General features: G+C 44.2%; 1 protein-coding gene across 5 annotated transcripts in view; it reads left to right on the top strand.

Annotated features, from left to right (window-relative positions):
- Positions 1-16,865, top strand: part of RAB3B (RAB3B, member RAS oncogene family) — a 111,960-nt gene that overhangs the window by 67,873 nt on the left and 27,222 nt on the right. For all 5 annotated transcript variants that reach the window (XR_002100273.1, XR_002100272.1, XR_002100274.1 and 2 more), the window contains one exon: positions 10,986-11,104. Coding sequence is in view for 2 of the 5 variants with exons in the window: in XM_019531416.1 (XP_019386961.1) it covers positions 10,986-11,104 (119 nt within the window). In the remaining 3 variants the exon portion in view is untranslated. The remainder of the gene's footprint in view (positions 1-10,985; positions 11,105-16,865) is intronic.

Genomic DNA, 16,865 nt, shown 5'->3' with positions numbered 1-16,865 from the left:
CCCCCCTCCCCTCACTTACCGGCTCTGAGTCCGGCTCCAGCTCCCTTCTGCAGTGGGCAGGGACTGCCCAAATCATCAAAGCTTGCTGAATCTTTTCCAAATCGATTCAGAGAGCTCCACATCGATTCAGACCTTTTTATCGGTCCACTGATTCAATTCGGATTTGGAGATTCGGCCACCAAATCAGGCCGAATCTCTTCCAAATCTAATCAGCACCTGAAGCTTTGCACAGCCATACTCCCTATCCCAGTGCTGAAGCTGAACTTCTTTATTTCTTGGCATACCAGAAATCATACATGAAGTGCCCTGCTAGGGAGAGCAAGGTTTGTTTTGTGGTGGAACTGCACCATTTTTGTTAGGTCAAAAACCCTCTCTGGAGATAATTAGGGCAGGACTAGAGCCCTTGGTTGCTGAATATATTCCCCCAACTACCAATATATAGGCATCATATAAGTACATTTAGGGTACAGCGTAGTGCCGCCTGCTGAAACACCTCTTTGCAAGGTGGTAATAAATATGCATGTTAGCTGGTAGGCAGACTGTTACCACTCTTAATTCGGAGAGAACTCCAGGCTGCTTGTGCTGAGGGCACAGCTCATGCCACTGCCTGAGTGCTCAAGGGCACAAATCTAATCTTCTACAGAAAATGTGTGCATAGGAAAATACCACCGATCAAAAAGTGAAAAAGCCTGTGTAGAAATGTCAAGAATTATTTGCTCAAGACCCTTTTTAAATAGGAAAGAAAGAGACAAATTGCATCAGCTCAAAGGTGAATAGACTTAAAATAGCGTGGAAAAGGACAAATTCATCCCCAAAAGCCCATAAGCCATATAATCACGTGACAGACCTAAAAGTAACCTTAGAGCCACTCACTGAATTACTGCAGGAGTGCAGTAGAGCCAATTGCAACTGCTGTGTGATATATTTCATGGTTGAACATCTGGATAATCTGGTTAAAGTAGACAACATTATAACAAATGGGAAGAGGTTATCCGTTTTGTCTGCATCAGTACTGACATCACGTTAACAAGGCTATAGTTAACAGAGCGTTTTAATTCTTAGCCTCTGTTTTAAGGTACTTAAAAACTACACAAAAATAGCTCTGCTTTGGGTTGAAATGCTCCTTATTCTCAGCTGAGATGTAGATTTACATGATTTGGTGGTTTGTAAGATATCAATATTTTAAAAATGCCTTCACTTATTGACTCCTCTGTGAAATCCTATGAAATATGAACTTTCATTTCAACTCAAGAGAACTTCTACAATCTTTTTTCCAATGCCCGGTTGAAGGGTGTTGGTGTACAAAAGCTTGTAATTAAAGACATTGTTTTGCAAAAATCTTGCTGGTCTAATAAAAGATATCATCTCTACTATGAGCCCTGATTCACTGATTGCAAAATAGTTCAAATATTCTTTTTGACCTTCTGGCTTGTCAGCATAGCTGTTCTTTAAGGGAAAAGTTAAAAAATATATATAATGTACCATCTTTACTCACCTGCACATGGACATTGACCCCCAGCAATTACCTACTGGAAACTGGGGGGTGTGCCTTCAATAAGGGGATTCAGGGAGCAGAAGCCCTTACCACGTGAGACCCAAGCAGCCAGGCCCCTCTTCTTGAGTTCAGTGGGAAGTCAGTAGCACCTGCTGTCAGCGGCAATTCCTCATGGTCAAGGATCAGCACTCCCAGGGGTAAAGTAAAGGGTTGTAGATGAGTCCGTTGATGGCTAAGAAGGCCGATGCTGGAGCTGCAGACTCTGGCAAAGGCTACAGGTGATGGTTAAAGGGAGGATTGAACCCCAGATGTCTTGGTCTTGTTTCCTTTCCTTGTGTTTCTTGCAGTTAGCAGGTTAACAGAGCAACCGCAGGTTTTTGTTCTCTCCTTATTGCAGCTGCCTGTTCTCCTTGCCTTCTCAAAACAAGGTCATCTTTATTCATGGGGACAGTGAGGGGGAATATGCAAGAAAATATGGTATATATAAAATGTATAGCACGTATAAATAAATGCATACCAACCTCCAACATTCAGAAATCATGTGTAAAGCCACTCCAACACGGCTATACTGCTTTGGTGTCTGTGTTGGTTTAGGTATTTCTACCTGGTGCTGTGTTAGGCCATGTAGATGTAACCTTCAGCGTTGGAGTGAAAGATCCTCTACCGTGTCTTTTGCCTGACTCAAATAGATTCTGTAAGGTTGAAAAGGTTTATATAAGTGCATTATTACATGTCACTATTGTGTCTGATTCAAGGATTTCCAAGCTGTATGATCATTAAAATGATTTTTGTTACTGTAGCAATAATGATTTTCATCATTTCCACTCAGTGTATGGTTCTTGCACTGCATTGCATCTCAGATTGTATTGGCTGTCGGCTTCCGCTGTTTGTTTGGTGCTAGAGGAATGGAAGTTGGGAGAAGATGTTCTTGCTTCCCCTGACTTCTAAATCTATCAGGATAGAAACCCAGCCTGGAAAGAGATAAGCAGGGGGGTGATGTGCTTGTGAATAATATGCTTATTTCAAGACCAGTTATTGTTTTACAGGCTGCAAAGGGCAATTGCGGCTAATCCTCATTGCAATCTCAAAAGCAGGCAGGAAAAAGGAAGCTATTTATGTTAACATTAATTAATATATTATAAGCAGTATTTTGGCTTGATTCCAGTTTGCCCAGTGGACTATATATACCCCAAAACACCCCTTCATGGTTCCAGTTATACTCCTCCTTAATGATGTAGTTGTTGACATGTTAAACGGGTCGTTGGAGTTTTTTTTATTTTTGCTTTTTTTAAATCCTGGAAATGACTGCATAAGGGGTGAATGAAGTAAATCTGAAGTGTGTTTTTTTTCTCCCTACATCAGCTTCATTTGTAAAAATGATTTGGGATCCTTTGGGAAGAAAAGCAGTATATCAATGCCGAAGGGGAACTCAAGACAGAAGTTAAAGAAGACAGATTGACTAATAATAGAGAGGAAAACCACGTGAACACTTGCTGCCTAGCCATCTACCCTACAGTAGAGCCCTCTCAGGCTTCTCAGATTTTTTTTTTCCCCGAAAATGGTAGCAGCAGGGTAGAAGCATTGGCGCAGAAGGAGTTGACGGTGGCTGGCCTATCCCTGACTGGAACAGGGAGATGAAACAGGATGGTTGAACCGCTGTCAGTCGTGGGCACCTGGATCTGCACTTGGGGTTCACCTTGACTACTGCCGAAACAATGGTAGGACAAGTGGGAAATTTGTAAGGCCTCATCTCTGCCAGCGTTTTTCAATAAAGTTGGTTTTTCCTACAGAATCATTTGGCTCCAAGTCACTAGTAATATTCAGCTTGAACCTGGCTGATCATAATTAACAGAGTTGTATTAGATCTAGTTTTGTTCAAGTAGGTTCTAGTAGCTCCTGGTCGTTGGTGCGATTGCTGGATAATGAGCGAGAAAAGACATGGTTAATTGGAAAGTTTTCCTGAGAGCTGAGCTCTGGTGTTAATTTGCTCCTGCCAGCAGGTGAAATTGGAAAGAGCTAAGCTTCTCAAGTATTTCATGACATCACGTCCCTTCCATGGTAGCCAGTGACTCATCTTGCTCTCCTGCTTAAATCTATTTTTGGCTGCCAGCAGGAACAATCGGATCAGTGTTCATCAAGGTTTATTATTTTTTGTTATTAATTTCATAGTGATTGTCAGGGCAAGTCTGGATTGTAGCGTCTCTTGCCACCTAAGATCATCCAAATGTCCTTTTTCTCTCTCTGAGTGACATTTTGGTTCACCCCTTTCCTGATGCCTTCAACTCCAGAGTAGCCTTTGCAAGGGAGAAGAAAATGCATATATAATTTTTTTTTATCAGTCACGTGTTGTCGCAGCAACCCAGGAGGCTTCAGTCTTTGGTGGCCCCTGCTCCCCCTTTCTGCTACATGTCAGAGTGGTTTTTAAGCCTCTCTCAAAGGCATTGCGTGTTGACTGCAGCCAAGGCTGGGGATTGTGGCTGGGATGTGCCAGTGCTTCTGCTGGGACCAAAGCCGAAGGTTTCTGGCTGGGGGGTCTTGTCCCTCCGTTCAGGGTCAGACTGATCAGTAGATTTGGGGTCAGGAAGGAATTTGCCCCAGGGTCAGATTGGCACAGGCTCTGGGGGGTTTTGCCTTCCTCTGTGGTGGGAGATGTTGCCCTCTACCTGAAATCTTTTGAGCATATATTGACAACTTTTTATAGAATCGGGACGTTGGCTGCTGTGGTTCCCCTGCTTTACCTGTGGCAATTTAGAGTGTTAGGTGTGTGTTGTGTCAGGGTTGGCAGTAGTCTTACAAAGTTTAGATTATGGTTTGTACGGGATGGTTTTGGATAGGGCTAATCTTGCGCTGGATGCCCTCCAGAGGTTCCTTCCAGCCCCACTTCTCTATGATTCCTTGAAGCCAGGATGCACCGGACTAAGTGCTGTCCAAATGCAGATACAAATGATGGCTCCTGCCCCAGAGATTGTACAGTCAACCATGGCCAAACAAGATCCCATGCATTCAGTCCAGCAGGACCACAGGCATTCATGCTACAGAGAAAAATGTGGAGAACAATGTATATTCAATTAAACTTGCAGGACTATGTGATGGGTTATATATAGCAGCCAAGGAAAGGTTAATGAAAGGTCTAATTATCTCCCCCTGCTGTGACCAGCCACGTAGAAATGACTGATCTTAAGATTGCAGCCAAGGTAGAATGGACATCACCTGCTGCTTTGGAGAGGCCTCAGACCAGCTGAGCGAAGCAGTGGAGAGAGCAGCATGGGAGGAAGGATGATGATGGTAGGAAGCAGCAAGGCAAGTCCTTCATTGCTTAACCCTGAGTCCCTGAGCTGGCGCACAGGATCTGAGTACAGGCAGTCCTTGAACTTATGACACAATCGGTTCCTGAAAACCACATCTTAAATCGAAACGTTGTCACTTAGAACCGATTTTCTCATAAGAAACAATGTTTTAAATGGGGGATCGGTTCCTGAACCAAGGTCTGATACCCTATTTTCACCAAAAATACCTCAGAATTTGGTACTCAATCAATTATAGATGAGTAATATAGCTGCATTAATGTATGTATATTGTAAATAGCAATCATATTGATTTGGAAGGACTTCTTTGAGGTGACTTTGCTGGTCTTTTTGAAGGGCTCTTAGTTGGACTTTTTGAAGGGCTGTTGGCTAGAGCCTTCTCAGGAGTCCTGGCTGCAGGTTTTTCTGGAGTCTCGTCTGCTTTCTTAAAGAAAGCGTCCAAGGATGTTTGGACAGATGTTCTCCAGGGAGATGAGTGATGCACCAAATTTGTTCGCTGGCATGGCGTTGCATCACATCAGGTGTTGTAAAGTCAAAACTGATGTCATAAAGTTGAAACAGGGTGTCAATGTATAAATGTTGTAAGTGTGAAACGTTGTAACTTGAAATGTTGTAAGTCGAGGACTGCCTGTACTGCTACTTCCTTTTCTTTGTAGCCTTGAGGTGGAGGGGACAAGGGCTAGTGAACCTCAGACTGAGGGGAGGCCCAAGGCTGAGTATACACCCCTTTAGATTTGAAACTCTATGTTACTCAGGTGAGTCCCTAAGTCAAACAAATAGAAAGGCTCACAGTTGAGAAAAGGACTGTTATACCAGACTGGGCCATAATAGGTGCCATAGATACCGATGGAGCCCTTTGGGGTGGGGGCTAGGTTAGAGTGGGTTAAAATTCCTATGTAAGTGCTAATATGCATGACAACTTGTGGTGATAGCCATGTGATAAATTACCCAAATACCTGTTTAGTTTGGGTTGGCCCTTGTCCACGGTGACCTGTGTAGCACAGGCAATATTTCTATTAGACTTATAAAAAATGTGTGCATACAGATATGCAATTCCCAGAGCACCGAGATACATTTACATGTGCAAAGGACCTTTTGCTGTCCAAAATGTTTCAAAGACTAGAATTTTCAGATCTCTATTAGAAGAGCTAAGCACCCATCTGATGACCTGAATGCAATAATAAAGCACAGAATGGGAATAGCTATATGACACTTCCAGCTATGAGGCCATTACTTCCCTTTCTCCATTCACGTGACTGAAGTTCTGCTGCAGGCATAGCAGCTTGTGCAAGGAAACCAGGTTGGTAGAAGTGTGTGGATCTAGGGTAGTGTGGCCAAGTGTCTGAGCAAGGAAATCTTTCTGGAGCACCTCCAGCAGCACATAAGCCACTTGGCAGGCATTGTTGATGGCATTTCCGCCTGCAGCTCCCAGTGCTTAGAGGTCTCTCCCTCATCTGCATTTTGGAAGAGAAACATGGAAAGGAAAACTGTTCAGTCCCAGAAGGAGGGACATGGAGATGTCATACCTGAAGGCACTGCTGTGCCAGCACGGTTCCATGCTCCATAAAGTGCTGGAAAGGATTCCTTTCGTGCTGGGGTTTCAAAGCTTCTGTGATAGATGAGAGTCACCGTGACTGTGTCTGGGTTAGGTTGGCCAGGGGCGAGCAATTATTTCGGGTGGAGGGCTGTATGACAGGTAGCCAGGGGCAGATAAACATTAATTTTCTAAATTTTTTAGGGGCCCCGCGGGCTGGATGGAATGGCCTGGCGGGCTGCATTTTGCCCACCCCTGGATGCTGCCAGTGCACGTATCTGGGCCAAATTCAAGTGAAACATTGCAGGTGGAGTTGCCCCAGCTTACAGCAGGCCTGAATGTGACCTGCTGGGCCTAAACATAGGGCAAATAAGTGAACAATGTGGAAATGGGACTCGATGAACCAACTGCCTGTTTCTTTTTTGTTCTGGTTTTGGAATCACCAAAGCGTTTCACCAAAGGAGCTGATCAGCCAAGCTGCAGAGAGCTGGACACTTTGAATCTGGTACATAGAAATGACCAATAACTTGGTGCTCCTGGCACCACTAGGCTGTATAGCTTGTTCTCTCATTTCCAGCATGCAGAGGAACGTGTAAAAGGCCCGAGGATAAATCTTCGTGTGATGCTGTGCAGTGGGAGGAATTGTCTTCACCCCAGGTGCATCTGATGCCTAGAAGCAGTGGTGTGCACCTGCAAAATGAGACAGTCCTTCCCCCATGTCTTTTCAGTATAAGCAAAGCAGACGCTGAGTAGACAGGATGTGCTGGGAAACGCAGAGGCTACTTGAAAACTGAACTTGTCTCTCACGTTATAGACCATGAAAGGTATACATCAATGCAAGGGATCCAAATGAAGAGAAAGCAGTGGCTTAGCACGCAGAAAATATTAACATATATCACAGCTTGTATCCAAGCAGCTGAACTGCAGATGAATCTGTTATTCAAATAGAAGTCTAATCCCTCGGGTTTTTTTCAGTGTACCTGTCTGCCTCATGCACTAGGCTGGAAAGTGCAGGTGCATTTAGTTTGGATTATGCCTTCTGGCACAGATGAGAAGTTGCAGTCGTATTTTTATTCTTTTAATCAATGCACTTGTGGCTGTGAATCAATGTCAGAATAATGCTGGATACATCTGCAGCAAGAGGCACTCCCCTGGGGCCCAATACCTCAAGTGGCTCTTTTCTTAAATGCTGGTTATTTCTATTAACACTATTTTAAAAAAATGCTATGTAGGCTAGTGTTGCAATAAAATGGCTAAGAATTGGATGGCACAAGTCGAAGGGTCTTGTCTTTGTAACAAATGCTGAATTGTTGATGGTTCCTGTGCTGGAAGACGTTTCAGATTCCCGCCCCCCACAAACACACACACTCCCATCCAGTAAAGGTTTTGTTAACTTTTTGTGCATAACAACCTGAATGTCAAGGGGCGGTGTGTGTAATTTAAAAGGGGAGATTACATGCTAGCATATTAGTGCTAATATACCTTGCTAAGACACTTTTGTGCCTGTGTACAAACAAGCTATCTGATTCCTTGCTAGGGATGGCCAAGCAGGTTTCTGGGCACTGAAGGCTCAGACATTCTTCCAGGACATTTGGCCAGGCTGTTAATTAGAACTGCAGCATCGTTTGTGCCAGTCTCTGCCTGAGCTTCATCTATACGTTTCCCTTGTCATTTTAATCAGTTTGTACCTGAAAGTCTTGCAAGCATCTGGGGTGGGGAGGGGGAAGCAACCAGCATTATTTTTCTCCACCATTAGAGAAACTTAGATGTAGTGTGCTAAATTCTAAGCTGGGTGGAAAGTTAGGATAGACACAAAAGAAATGAAGCTGATTGCTTCAGGGAACAGCAAGCTTGAGTCTCCCCTTATTTACAGCATGGAAAATTGGGACTCTCTCTCTCAAAGTCCATAGGATCATGGCAGTCTAAAACTTTGTGGGAACCAGAGAAGAATTAGGCCCATTTGTAGGTGTTCAAATGGCCCCCATTGTCTGAAAATACTCTTTCAAAAAAGACAGGAAGAGTATTATTTGAATTCACATTATAGGACAAGTGGGGCATCACGCGTGATTCAGAAGAGTGATTCACACATCTATGTATTAGCATCACTTTACTGCAAGTGCGACGTTACAGAGGAAAACTGAGTACCATGGAAATCCAGGGTGGCTTTCTTCTCCCCTTTTTGTTAACCTGAAAAGGCAGGTGCCAGCACGCTCTGGCGCAGTGTATGAGTTGCCACCCTTCAGCCAAAGGTGCTGAATGCACCAGCAAATGAAATATGACTCAGAGGAATGTGCAAACCGCTTGAAGGCTTTGACTGCAAGAGCTACAGGCTCCTGTGACACATAAATGTGAGCCGAGACCCATTCAGCATCAAGGGGTTCATAGATCAGAAGGTAAAACTGGTTGGGGTTATTTTGCTTTGTAGTTTGTAGGAGACATGGGCAACAGGGAATCTGCTCTCATTTAGCATAATAAAATACTAGTGGCTGGATCCTGGTCCCTGGTGAGGCTGCTTCACACTGGCATGTCAGTACTGAGTAATAAGTTGCGTATCCTGTGGTTCCTATACGCTGAGCGCTCTATTATCACACAGCTTGTGGCTGGCAAAAAAAAGCGTTGGCAGAACCCCACGGCCTGAGATCAAGTTGTCCCCCGTACTCGCTGCTGGTTCTGGTGTGGTGTTAGTGCCAGCAGCATAAGAGTGGTCACCGGGTCTCAAGACTTAATCCCAGCTCATTCCAGTAACTAGGAAGCTGCGGGAAAAAGGAAGCCTAGTTTATATGCGCTTTCCTCCTGTAGCAAATCCCTGGGACAGTATGGCGGAGGTTACTGGCATCTTCCTCTTCTGCCGTAAGGCTGGGTTGCTGTACAGCCAGTGTCTTAAGCCATTAGCGGATGATCAAACGCTCGTGCTGCATGTACTGAGACAATGAAAGTTCAAAAACATCATGCCTAATTCAGATCTCCCTTTCCCCTGTTGCACACCGGTATGTACTTCCGCTGAATGCAGGGAGCTTTTCCTGATTTCTATCAGTGGTAGTGAGATTAGGGGCCCACATCCCTGAAGGAGCTCTCAACAGAGGGCTCCATTTGCCTTGAGCTATTTTGTGCAGACTCCTTTTCAAACAGTCCCTGAATATTCTGCGGAAGCTGGATGAGTGATAAGGTGCTTTTGGACATTTTCCTCCATGGCTGAGAGGAGGAAACTTTCCTAAACATGTTTTTGAACCAGTGGCAATAAAAGACCTTTTTAAAAAGCTGGAGTGGGAAAGCCAGGCAGACCGTTCCTTTAAGAACTGCTCATCCATAAGGGGAACAGCAGCAATCAATATGTTACACAGAGTGTGTGCTTGGAAGATAAGGCCCTTGTCTCCCCAAAGCAATTTTGCAGCATCTCTATTTGCTGAAATACGTTTGTGCAAATGATAGATAATACCTAGTGAATGTGAGATATTTTAAACGCTTGATTATAAGACCCATCCACAGGCAGGTCCAAGAGAAATGGTTGCCTTGGAGGATTGATAATTGCATATAGATCCCTTCAACCATGAAGTTGCCAGTTTGAAACCCAACCATCTCAGCAGGAGAGAGGCATGGTGGCTGAGGCTAAAGGGTCTTGCTTTGGACCCAGGAGTTCGAATGTGGGCCTCATTCCAGCCTTGTGCTGAAGGCCACGTCAATCAGTCCAGCAATAAGTGGCTGTTTGGCCTGGGGAGTCAAAGGGGCCAGACGTAATGCTGGCTGTGTTGCTCCTTTGCGTGCAGTTAGCCATAGGAAGTGGTGTGCCTGATGGGCCACCAAGATTGTGGATGGACCTTTGGCATTCCCCCCCCCCGACATTTTAGTAACGAGCAAAAGTTGTTGACATCCAGTGGCTGTTGGGTGGCCTCTGTGAAATAGGTGCCAATAATCAGGTGTGTGCTTAAACCCCAGGGTAAGTCCCCACAGAGAGGCCAAAAACTGAATGCTCGGGGAGGCTGAGGGCTTGTCTGCACATACAGGTATTCCTGATTTACGCTGTGGCTGGTGCATGGGGGAGGTGGATGGAGTCTGGAATAAGAAAGTCCACACTCAGCGTTATTCTGAAATAGCCAAGTCAACCATACTCACCCCTATAATATAAAATAACTTTAATCTGGAGGCAAACCAGGAGCTATTGTCAACTGCCTCCAGGCAGACACTTCAGGGGAGGAATAAATTGCTTCCAGCTTTTCTTCTGTGGCTAAACATAAGATGCCCTTCCTCCCCCCTTACCAGCACCAAATTCTCATGCACCCTTTTCACACTGAACAGTCATTGCCAGCCACGCCGTTTCCATCTGCCTTGACGTGCCGACTTTTAGGGATGTCTGTCACATCTGTGGCTGCACAGAGGCTGAGACAGGGAACAGTAATTAAAGGGTCGATAATTTCATTTTTGTTTTTTTACCAGTGCATGTCAAAACACAATTAGCAGAGTAGAGTTAATGCAACAGTGCAGTTAATACTGAAATAGAAATAGGAATCAGTTACTTCAGTGGGATCAAATAGATGGTCAGCGTCTTGTGAAAACCAGGCTATCTAGGTGCCTAAATATTAATGTAAGCCCGTAAGTATAGCTCCTGTTTCTAAGAATCTGGGCCTCAAAACCTAACTGCTCTTGTTTGTTTTAGGATACTGCCGGACAAGAAAGATACAGGACCATCACCACAGCCTATTATCGAGGAGCAATGGGGTTCATCCTCATGTATGATATCACCAATGAGGATTCGTTCAATGCAGTGCAAGACTGGTATGGGAGCATGCCATTGTTGGTCATCTGTCGTCTTCTTTTTTTTTTAGACAGTCATCTTTTTGCTGATGCTTGGTGATGTTTCACACGGGCTAAAACTCATCTCCTTTCTGTCCTTCCCCTCCCCTCGTTTCTTTGCATTACATTAATCTTCATCATTCATTTGAAATTCAAAATAAGTGTTTCAATGTTTAATTTCTTATGAGGGGAAAAAACTGCACAACTTCACTAGATACTACCTTTTTTAACTTACAAAGGTTTTAATGAACTCTAGGGTTAGATAGTTAAAGGTTCTCGTTGACATGTGGCATCTTGGGGTTACTCATATTCCTGCCACTACACCTCCCTTTAATAGTGGTTATATAGATAGGCTTGTTGCACATGGCCAAACCTCATTATAGTTTGCGAAAATCAAAAGGGTGAGAGTAAAATGGTCCAAAGCATTAATCACATTTTGAAGTAATCTGGGACCCTGTGCCAAAGTTAGTTTTGAAAATGGGATTTGGGTGCTATTTAAAACTTAATCTGAGGTCTCTACATTATTGCTATGATGCCTCTTAAAAGGGGTTAGTCATCAGGTTTTTGCTATGGTGTCCACATCGTTCTGTTCAATGCATCGTAACCCCGTCAGAGCCTTAATTGTTGTTTTACTGAGAATGTGGAGCTGGACTTTGGAGCCTTATGTAAAGAATCAACTGCCCAAGAAACTTCCTCTTCTTGAGAGAGGTCTGTGATGGCTTGCGGGGTAGAGTCAAGGTTGATGGCGTTCTACCCAGCCCCTCCCCTGGGAAGCAATGTCAACTAAGGATGCATCTTGGGGTCAGTCCTACTCATGCTGTTCTATGTAGTGGGGCTAGATGAGGTCACTTCAATCTTCATGCAGGTATCACGATTTGCCTCTGAACTTGCACGAGGGTTGTTTAACCTCTTTAGACTGTGCACTGCATCTAAAATTGCCACATGGACTATGCAGGAAGTCTTGTGTGGCTGATGGAGTTAGGCCTGCATGTATAGATGGGGTTGTGGGGAGGGGAAGCTAGCAGGGTGCCAGGTCCAGCTCCCAGGGAGCCTAGCCACAGGGCTGCCGCCCCCAGAGTGAAGCTGACGGCTATAGCAGTGGCGGCAGCAGCCCAGAGAAGGTAAGCCTTCCCTTCCCTACACTCAGGCCCCCTCTCTGTTCCCCCCGCCATCTACAATGGTTGGCATACCCCCTCCAGGCACTCAATGAATTCAATGCATCTCTAGTTCTAGGCCTGTCAAAGGCCATGCAAACTTTCTGGGTGCACAGACTATCTCCCTGCCTATGTCAGTATGAGCAATCAAAACACTTTCAGAGTTAGTGAACTCATGGACAATGAGAATTTCACCAACAGACACGGAAGGGACAGTATACTCTCTTTCATTGTGCTGGCCTCAAATTTACAGTTAGGTTGCAACAGTAGTGAAACAATCTACCAACCCTTCTAGTTGCTGATTCAGCTGACACCATTCCCTAACTATCATAGAATCATACAGCACCATTCTGCTCTTTTCACTTGCCCCCCTATGCCCCGGGTACGCTGTGCTGCCATGCTCCTATGGCTGGGCAGGGGCAGCGTGGGGTTGCCCCTGCTATGGCAAAGACTCCTGGTGGGTGGCAATTCTGGTGCCTGCCCATAACCAATTCCCAGGGCTACTGGTTACACTACTGCTTAGCATACAAGTATGGAGCCATTGTGGGATAAAATTCATCAGATTAAAGGTGAAGAAGGTCATCATGTTTGATTTACCACTGTGAGATCTGAATGCTGTACAGAAGGCATGTTTGTCAAATGGTAGAGTTCCCCCACAGGCATCCTTACACCCTAGTCTGCATAAGGCAGTACAGAAGCTGATTTTGGATCTGTGGAGTCTTTTATCATGAAGTCTTATGGCTCAGAGGGACAGTGCACAAATGCCTAAGCAGCCTCAATATGGTGAGCTGGAGTGCAGGAGCAGGAACCGATTGACGTGAAAACACTTCAAGGACACCCTAAGGTGCACCTGGCTGAGTGTAACCTACCAGCTATCTCTTTTAAGCTCTTAGTCATAAAAAGGCAGTAATGGGGCATCAAGGTAAGGGAAGGAACCAGCCTTTTAGAGCAGCAAGGGTATGCCTTGCAGCCAGGAAAGCATGCTAGGTGAAGGAACAGGCTGCTTCACATGCTGTATGGTTCTGCAACTGCAAACAAATTTCCATTCTCTGCACTCGTTTGAAATGTTTGTTTCTACTCCGCTGACCCTATGGGTAGGCTGACTCCTTGTCCAAGCTGTGTCATGTGAAGATGGAGGGGAAGCTGTGTAGATAAGACTATTGAAATGTCACGCTGGATCAGAGCAAGCATCTGTCGAGTCCAATAACTTTTCTCTGACAAAGGCAAGTACTAGATGCTCCAGTAGAAAGGTCAGCAAGCATCTTGGCAGACAGTTCTAGGAGCCTGTGTTCATACAGGTATGTTCTTGCTAACCTTGATCCAATTGGTTTGTTCATACCCTGAAACAGGAGGGTTTATACCCCTTGTCAAAATCTCAGTGCAAGTTGCATGCAACACCACTGGGGTGTGGCGAGGGTGAACGGTGATTTGTGAGCATTGACAGCAGCAACCTAAGTTTGCTGGTCCTCAGGAGCTGCTTCAAGGCCTCTTATTTGCAGAGTAGCAGAGAGCCAGATTTGCAGATCCAGGCACGGCAGCTCACTTGATCTGTCTGGCTACTGCTGCAATGGCTTCAGCAAAGAACACCTGCAAACTCACGCTTAGCTGGGGGAAGTTCCTTTTCTTTAAACTGATGATTTTGAAAATTGTAATTATATGACAAGGAGGTACGGGGGGATTATAGATCAGTGAGGTTTGGGAGAGGGAGAGTTTTCCCCCAGAACTACAGTCTCTGGGCCAGATCCTCTGCTGGAATAAGTTGGTCCAGCTCCACTGATTTCAGTGGGGCTACATGGATTTACACCAACAGATGTTCTGGTCTTTTAATTACAAACTCAGGAAATATTGTGGTTCTTGCAGTGAGGGGATGGGATTTGTCTGTGGGCCTGACCTTGGGAAAAATGGTCATTTGTATTTCTGACTTGCATATGAATGCTTGAAACATGATCTGATACTGGGGCAGGCGTGTGAGTGTGTCTTCATGTGTCTGTCCGTCTGTGCTGGTCGGTGTTACCATGCTGTTCGACTGGACTTTATTCAGGAAATACCAGACATGATAGGAAGGGGTAGGGGTGGTGTTTTTCCACAGAAAGAGCTCAAAGAATCCTGAATAGAGGTTACTGCACTCATTCCTGTTTCTTCTCTTACTGCTTCTAGTTCAGTATAATAAAAGGGTACGGTCATTTGTAAAGAAAGGCAATCCAGCATTTTAAAGACTCTCTTAACCCTAATGGAATGATGTGTTGTACTTTAATAACTCCCAAAGGGTGTGATAATAGCTTGTAGGTGACTTAAAATGCCCTTAAATGTTGGCCATTAGAGAACATCAGGACAGCTTGTCCTGGAATTATTTTGCAGGAAAAATACTACATATAACAGCGTTAGTTGTCAGCATCAACTCAGTTCAGCTTTCTGTTGGGTAACATGAGTTTTCTCAAATGTAAATTCATGAGATCACAGAGTCAATATAATTATGCTGGAAGAAGATATGGGATATATGGGATACATCATGTTCCCATATGAATAACATTGTTATCCAACTTTCAGCCCTGAAGCAGCATTTCCAGCAACGGCACCTTAACCACAATTGTTATTAAAAACCACCAATTCCTCGGTTTTTGTCTAAATAATGAGGAACCCTAGAGCTGACTGGCTGTTAAACACAAGAACGGGGGTATTCCTGGAATACAGTCATACTCTTGGCTAAGGACATGGTTTCCATGTATATCTCGAAAACCACCCCCAACCCACGCAGCACACGACTGTACAGAAACATCAGCCGCTCTCCTATGCAACGACCCTCCATCCTCTATCCTCCTGCAGCTGAACATCACTTCTGTCATGTCAGCTCCTCAGGGCTTTAATCCACAGGTGCTGCCAAAACGCTAGTTCTTTCACATGATAGTATGATACTTTCCACCCAGCCAGTGGCCTCCTCTCCTTCAGTCACCGTTACCTTTGCATGCCGTAGTGCAGGTGTGAATTCGAGATGTAGCTTTCATTAGCCAGGAAATACTTCTACTGCACTACATTTTTCTGCTGTCAAGTAAGGATGTTGCAAAGTAAGTTTAATGTGCTTAGTGTCTTTCCAAAATGCACACAGGCAGGTGCATTAATGGGGAGTATTTGGCTCTTTAGGATCACCTGTTCTAATCTAAGGAGAACATGCAACTTCCCTGAACATAGTGTCTGGCCAAGGAGCGAAGCAGCTATAACACTACCTGAATGTCTGCCCTTGTAACTTGTCTTGTTGATTGGAGCTAAGAACTGTGCAGCTTTCTTTCTTGTTCTGTTATAAATGCCCTGATCAGTCACACAAATGCAAACTGCTAACTGTGTCAGAAGAGAGCTGCTTTCAACAATGCCCCGTGTGTTAAGTATTCTTAAAAGATATTGGCTGTTAAGCTACGAATCATGTGCTCCAAATGGACATATTCCATCTGTGATAAGAGAGAGAATGCTTTTTTGGAGCAAGCACGGTTAAACTGCTAGCCTAGTCAGCACACTAGTTTTAGCAGTGCAAACTTGATTAAATTGAACCTGATCAACGGTCCACACGCAGACTGGCAGTGATTTAACTGAACCAGTACCAAATCACACACCTGGTCAAATAATAATATGCTGTTAACAGATGAAGCCTCAGGTAGGAATGGTGCTAGCAAGAGAGAGAAATACAACAATTGAACTTTTAAAAGACGAAAATCCCTCCATGATTTGATCTTTCCACTCCTTAATGCTACCTAGATTTTTCAGTGCTGCGATAGTAGATACTGTTATAACATCCTGACAAAGTATCAGGGGGAGAGGCAAGTTTAATTAAAAAGATAACACCAGGGGGTGGGAAAAATCTTAAACCAACTTTTTCAATATTGGTGCTGCAGTTTGGCACCTAAATCCATAGTCAGTTGCCTCCATGAAAGTGGCCTGATTTTCAGAGGAGCTGAACTCCAGTGGCTCTTGAAGGACTTTCCAGTAAAATCTGCTTTATTTGGCACTCCAGGAGGATTGATAAAAATGGCTAATTATCAGGAGTTAGTGATCTTCACCTTTCTGTAAGATATATTTTGTATGAATTTTGGTATTCCTAATAGAGAAAAAATGTATTACAAAAATTCAGCGTGCGCACTATATGTTAAATGTATAATTTACATTTAGAATTACATTTGTAAATGACTAATTATGCTTGAACATATGATGAATTAACCAAAGTGACCTGTGTACAATCAGTAAGACTGGCTGGGTTTCAGTCATCCACCTAATAAGATCGAAGAGAGGCATTCCCCAGTGACTGATTAACAAGATTTCACTGTATTTTGTATGATTTTGTGTCTTGTATAGCTATTTTAACCTGTGCAAAGTAAGTGAAACAGCACCAAATCTGAATTCCCCATCCATTCATTCCTAGGAATGGCAATATACACACATTTGAGAGTGATTGCACAAAATTCAAGACAGTGGTGACCAAGAGCTGTTGGCTCGTATGCTAACTGCCTGCCAGCATCCAGTTTTTCTGAGAATCAGTTCACTTCTATTTAAATGCTTATCTTTGGGCACCCATGTTTGAAAAATTTGGCCATAATTTGTGTGTG

Source organism: Crocodylus porosus, unplaced genomic scaffold (assembly GCF_001723895.1).
Source record: "Crocodylus porosus isolate Cpor-Errol unplaced genomic scaffold, CroPor_comp1, whole genome shotgun sequence".
NCBI lineage: Eukaryota > Metazoa > Chordata > Crocodylia > Crocodylidae > Crocodylus > Crocodylus porosus.
The sequence above is the reverse complement of the archived record's forward strand: the minus strand, read 5'-3'. Positions and strand labels throughout refer to the sequence as shown.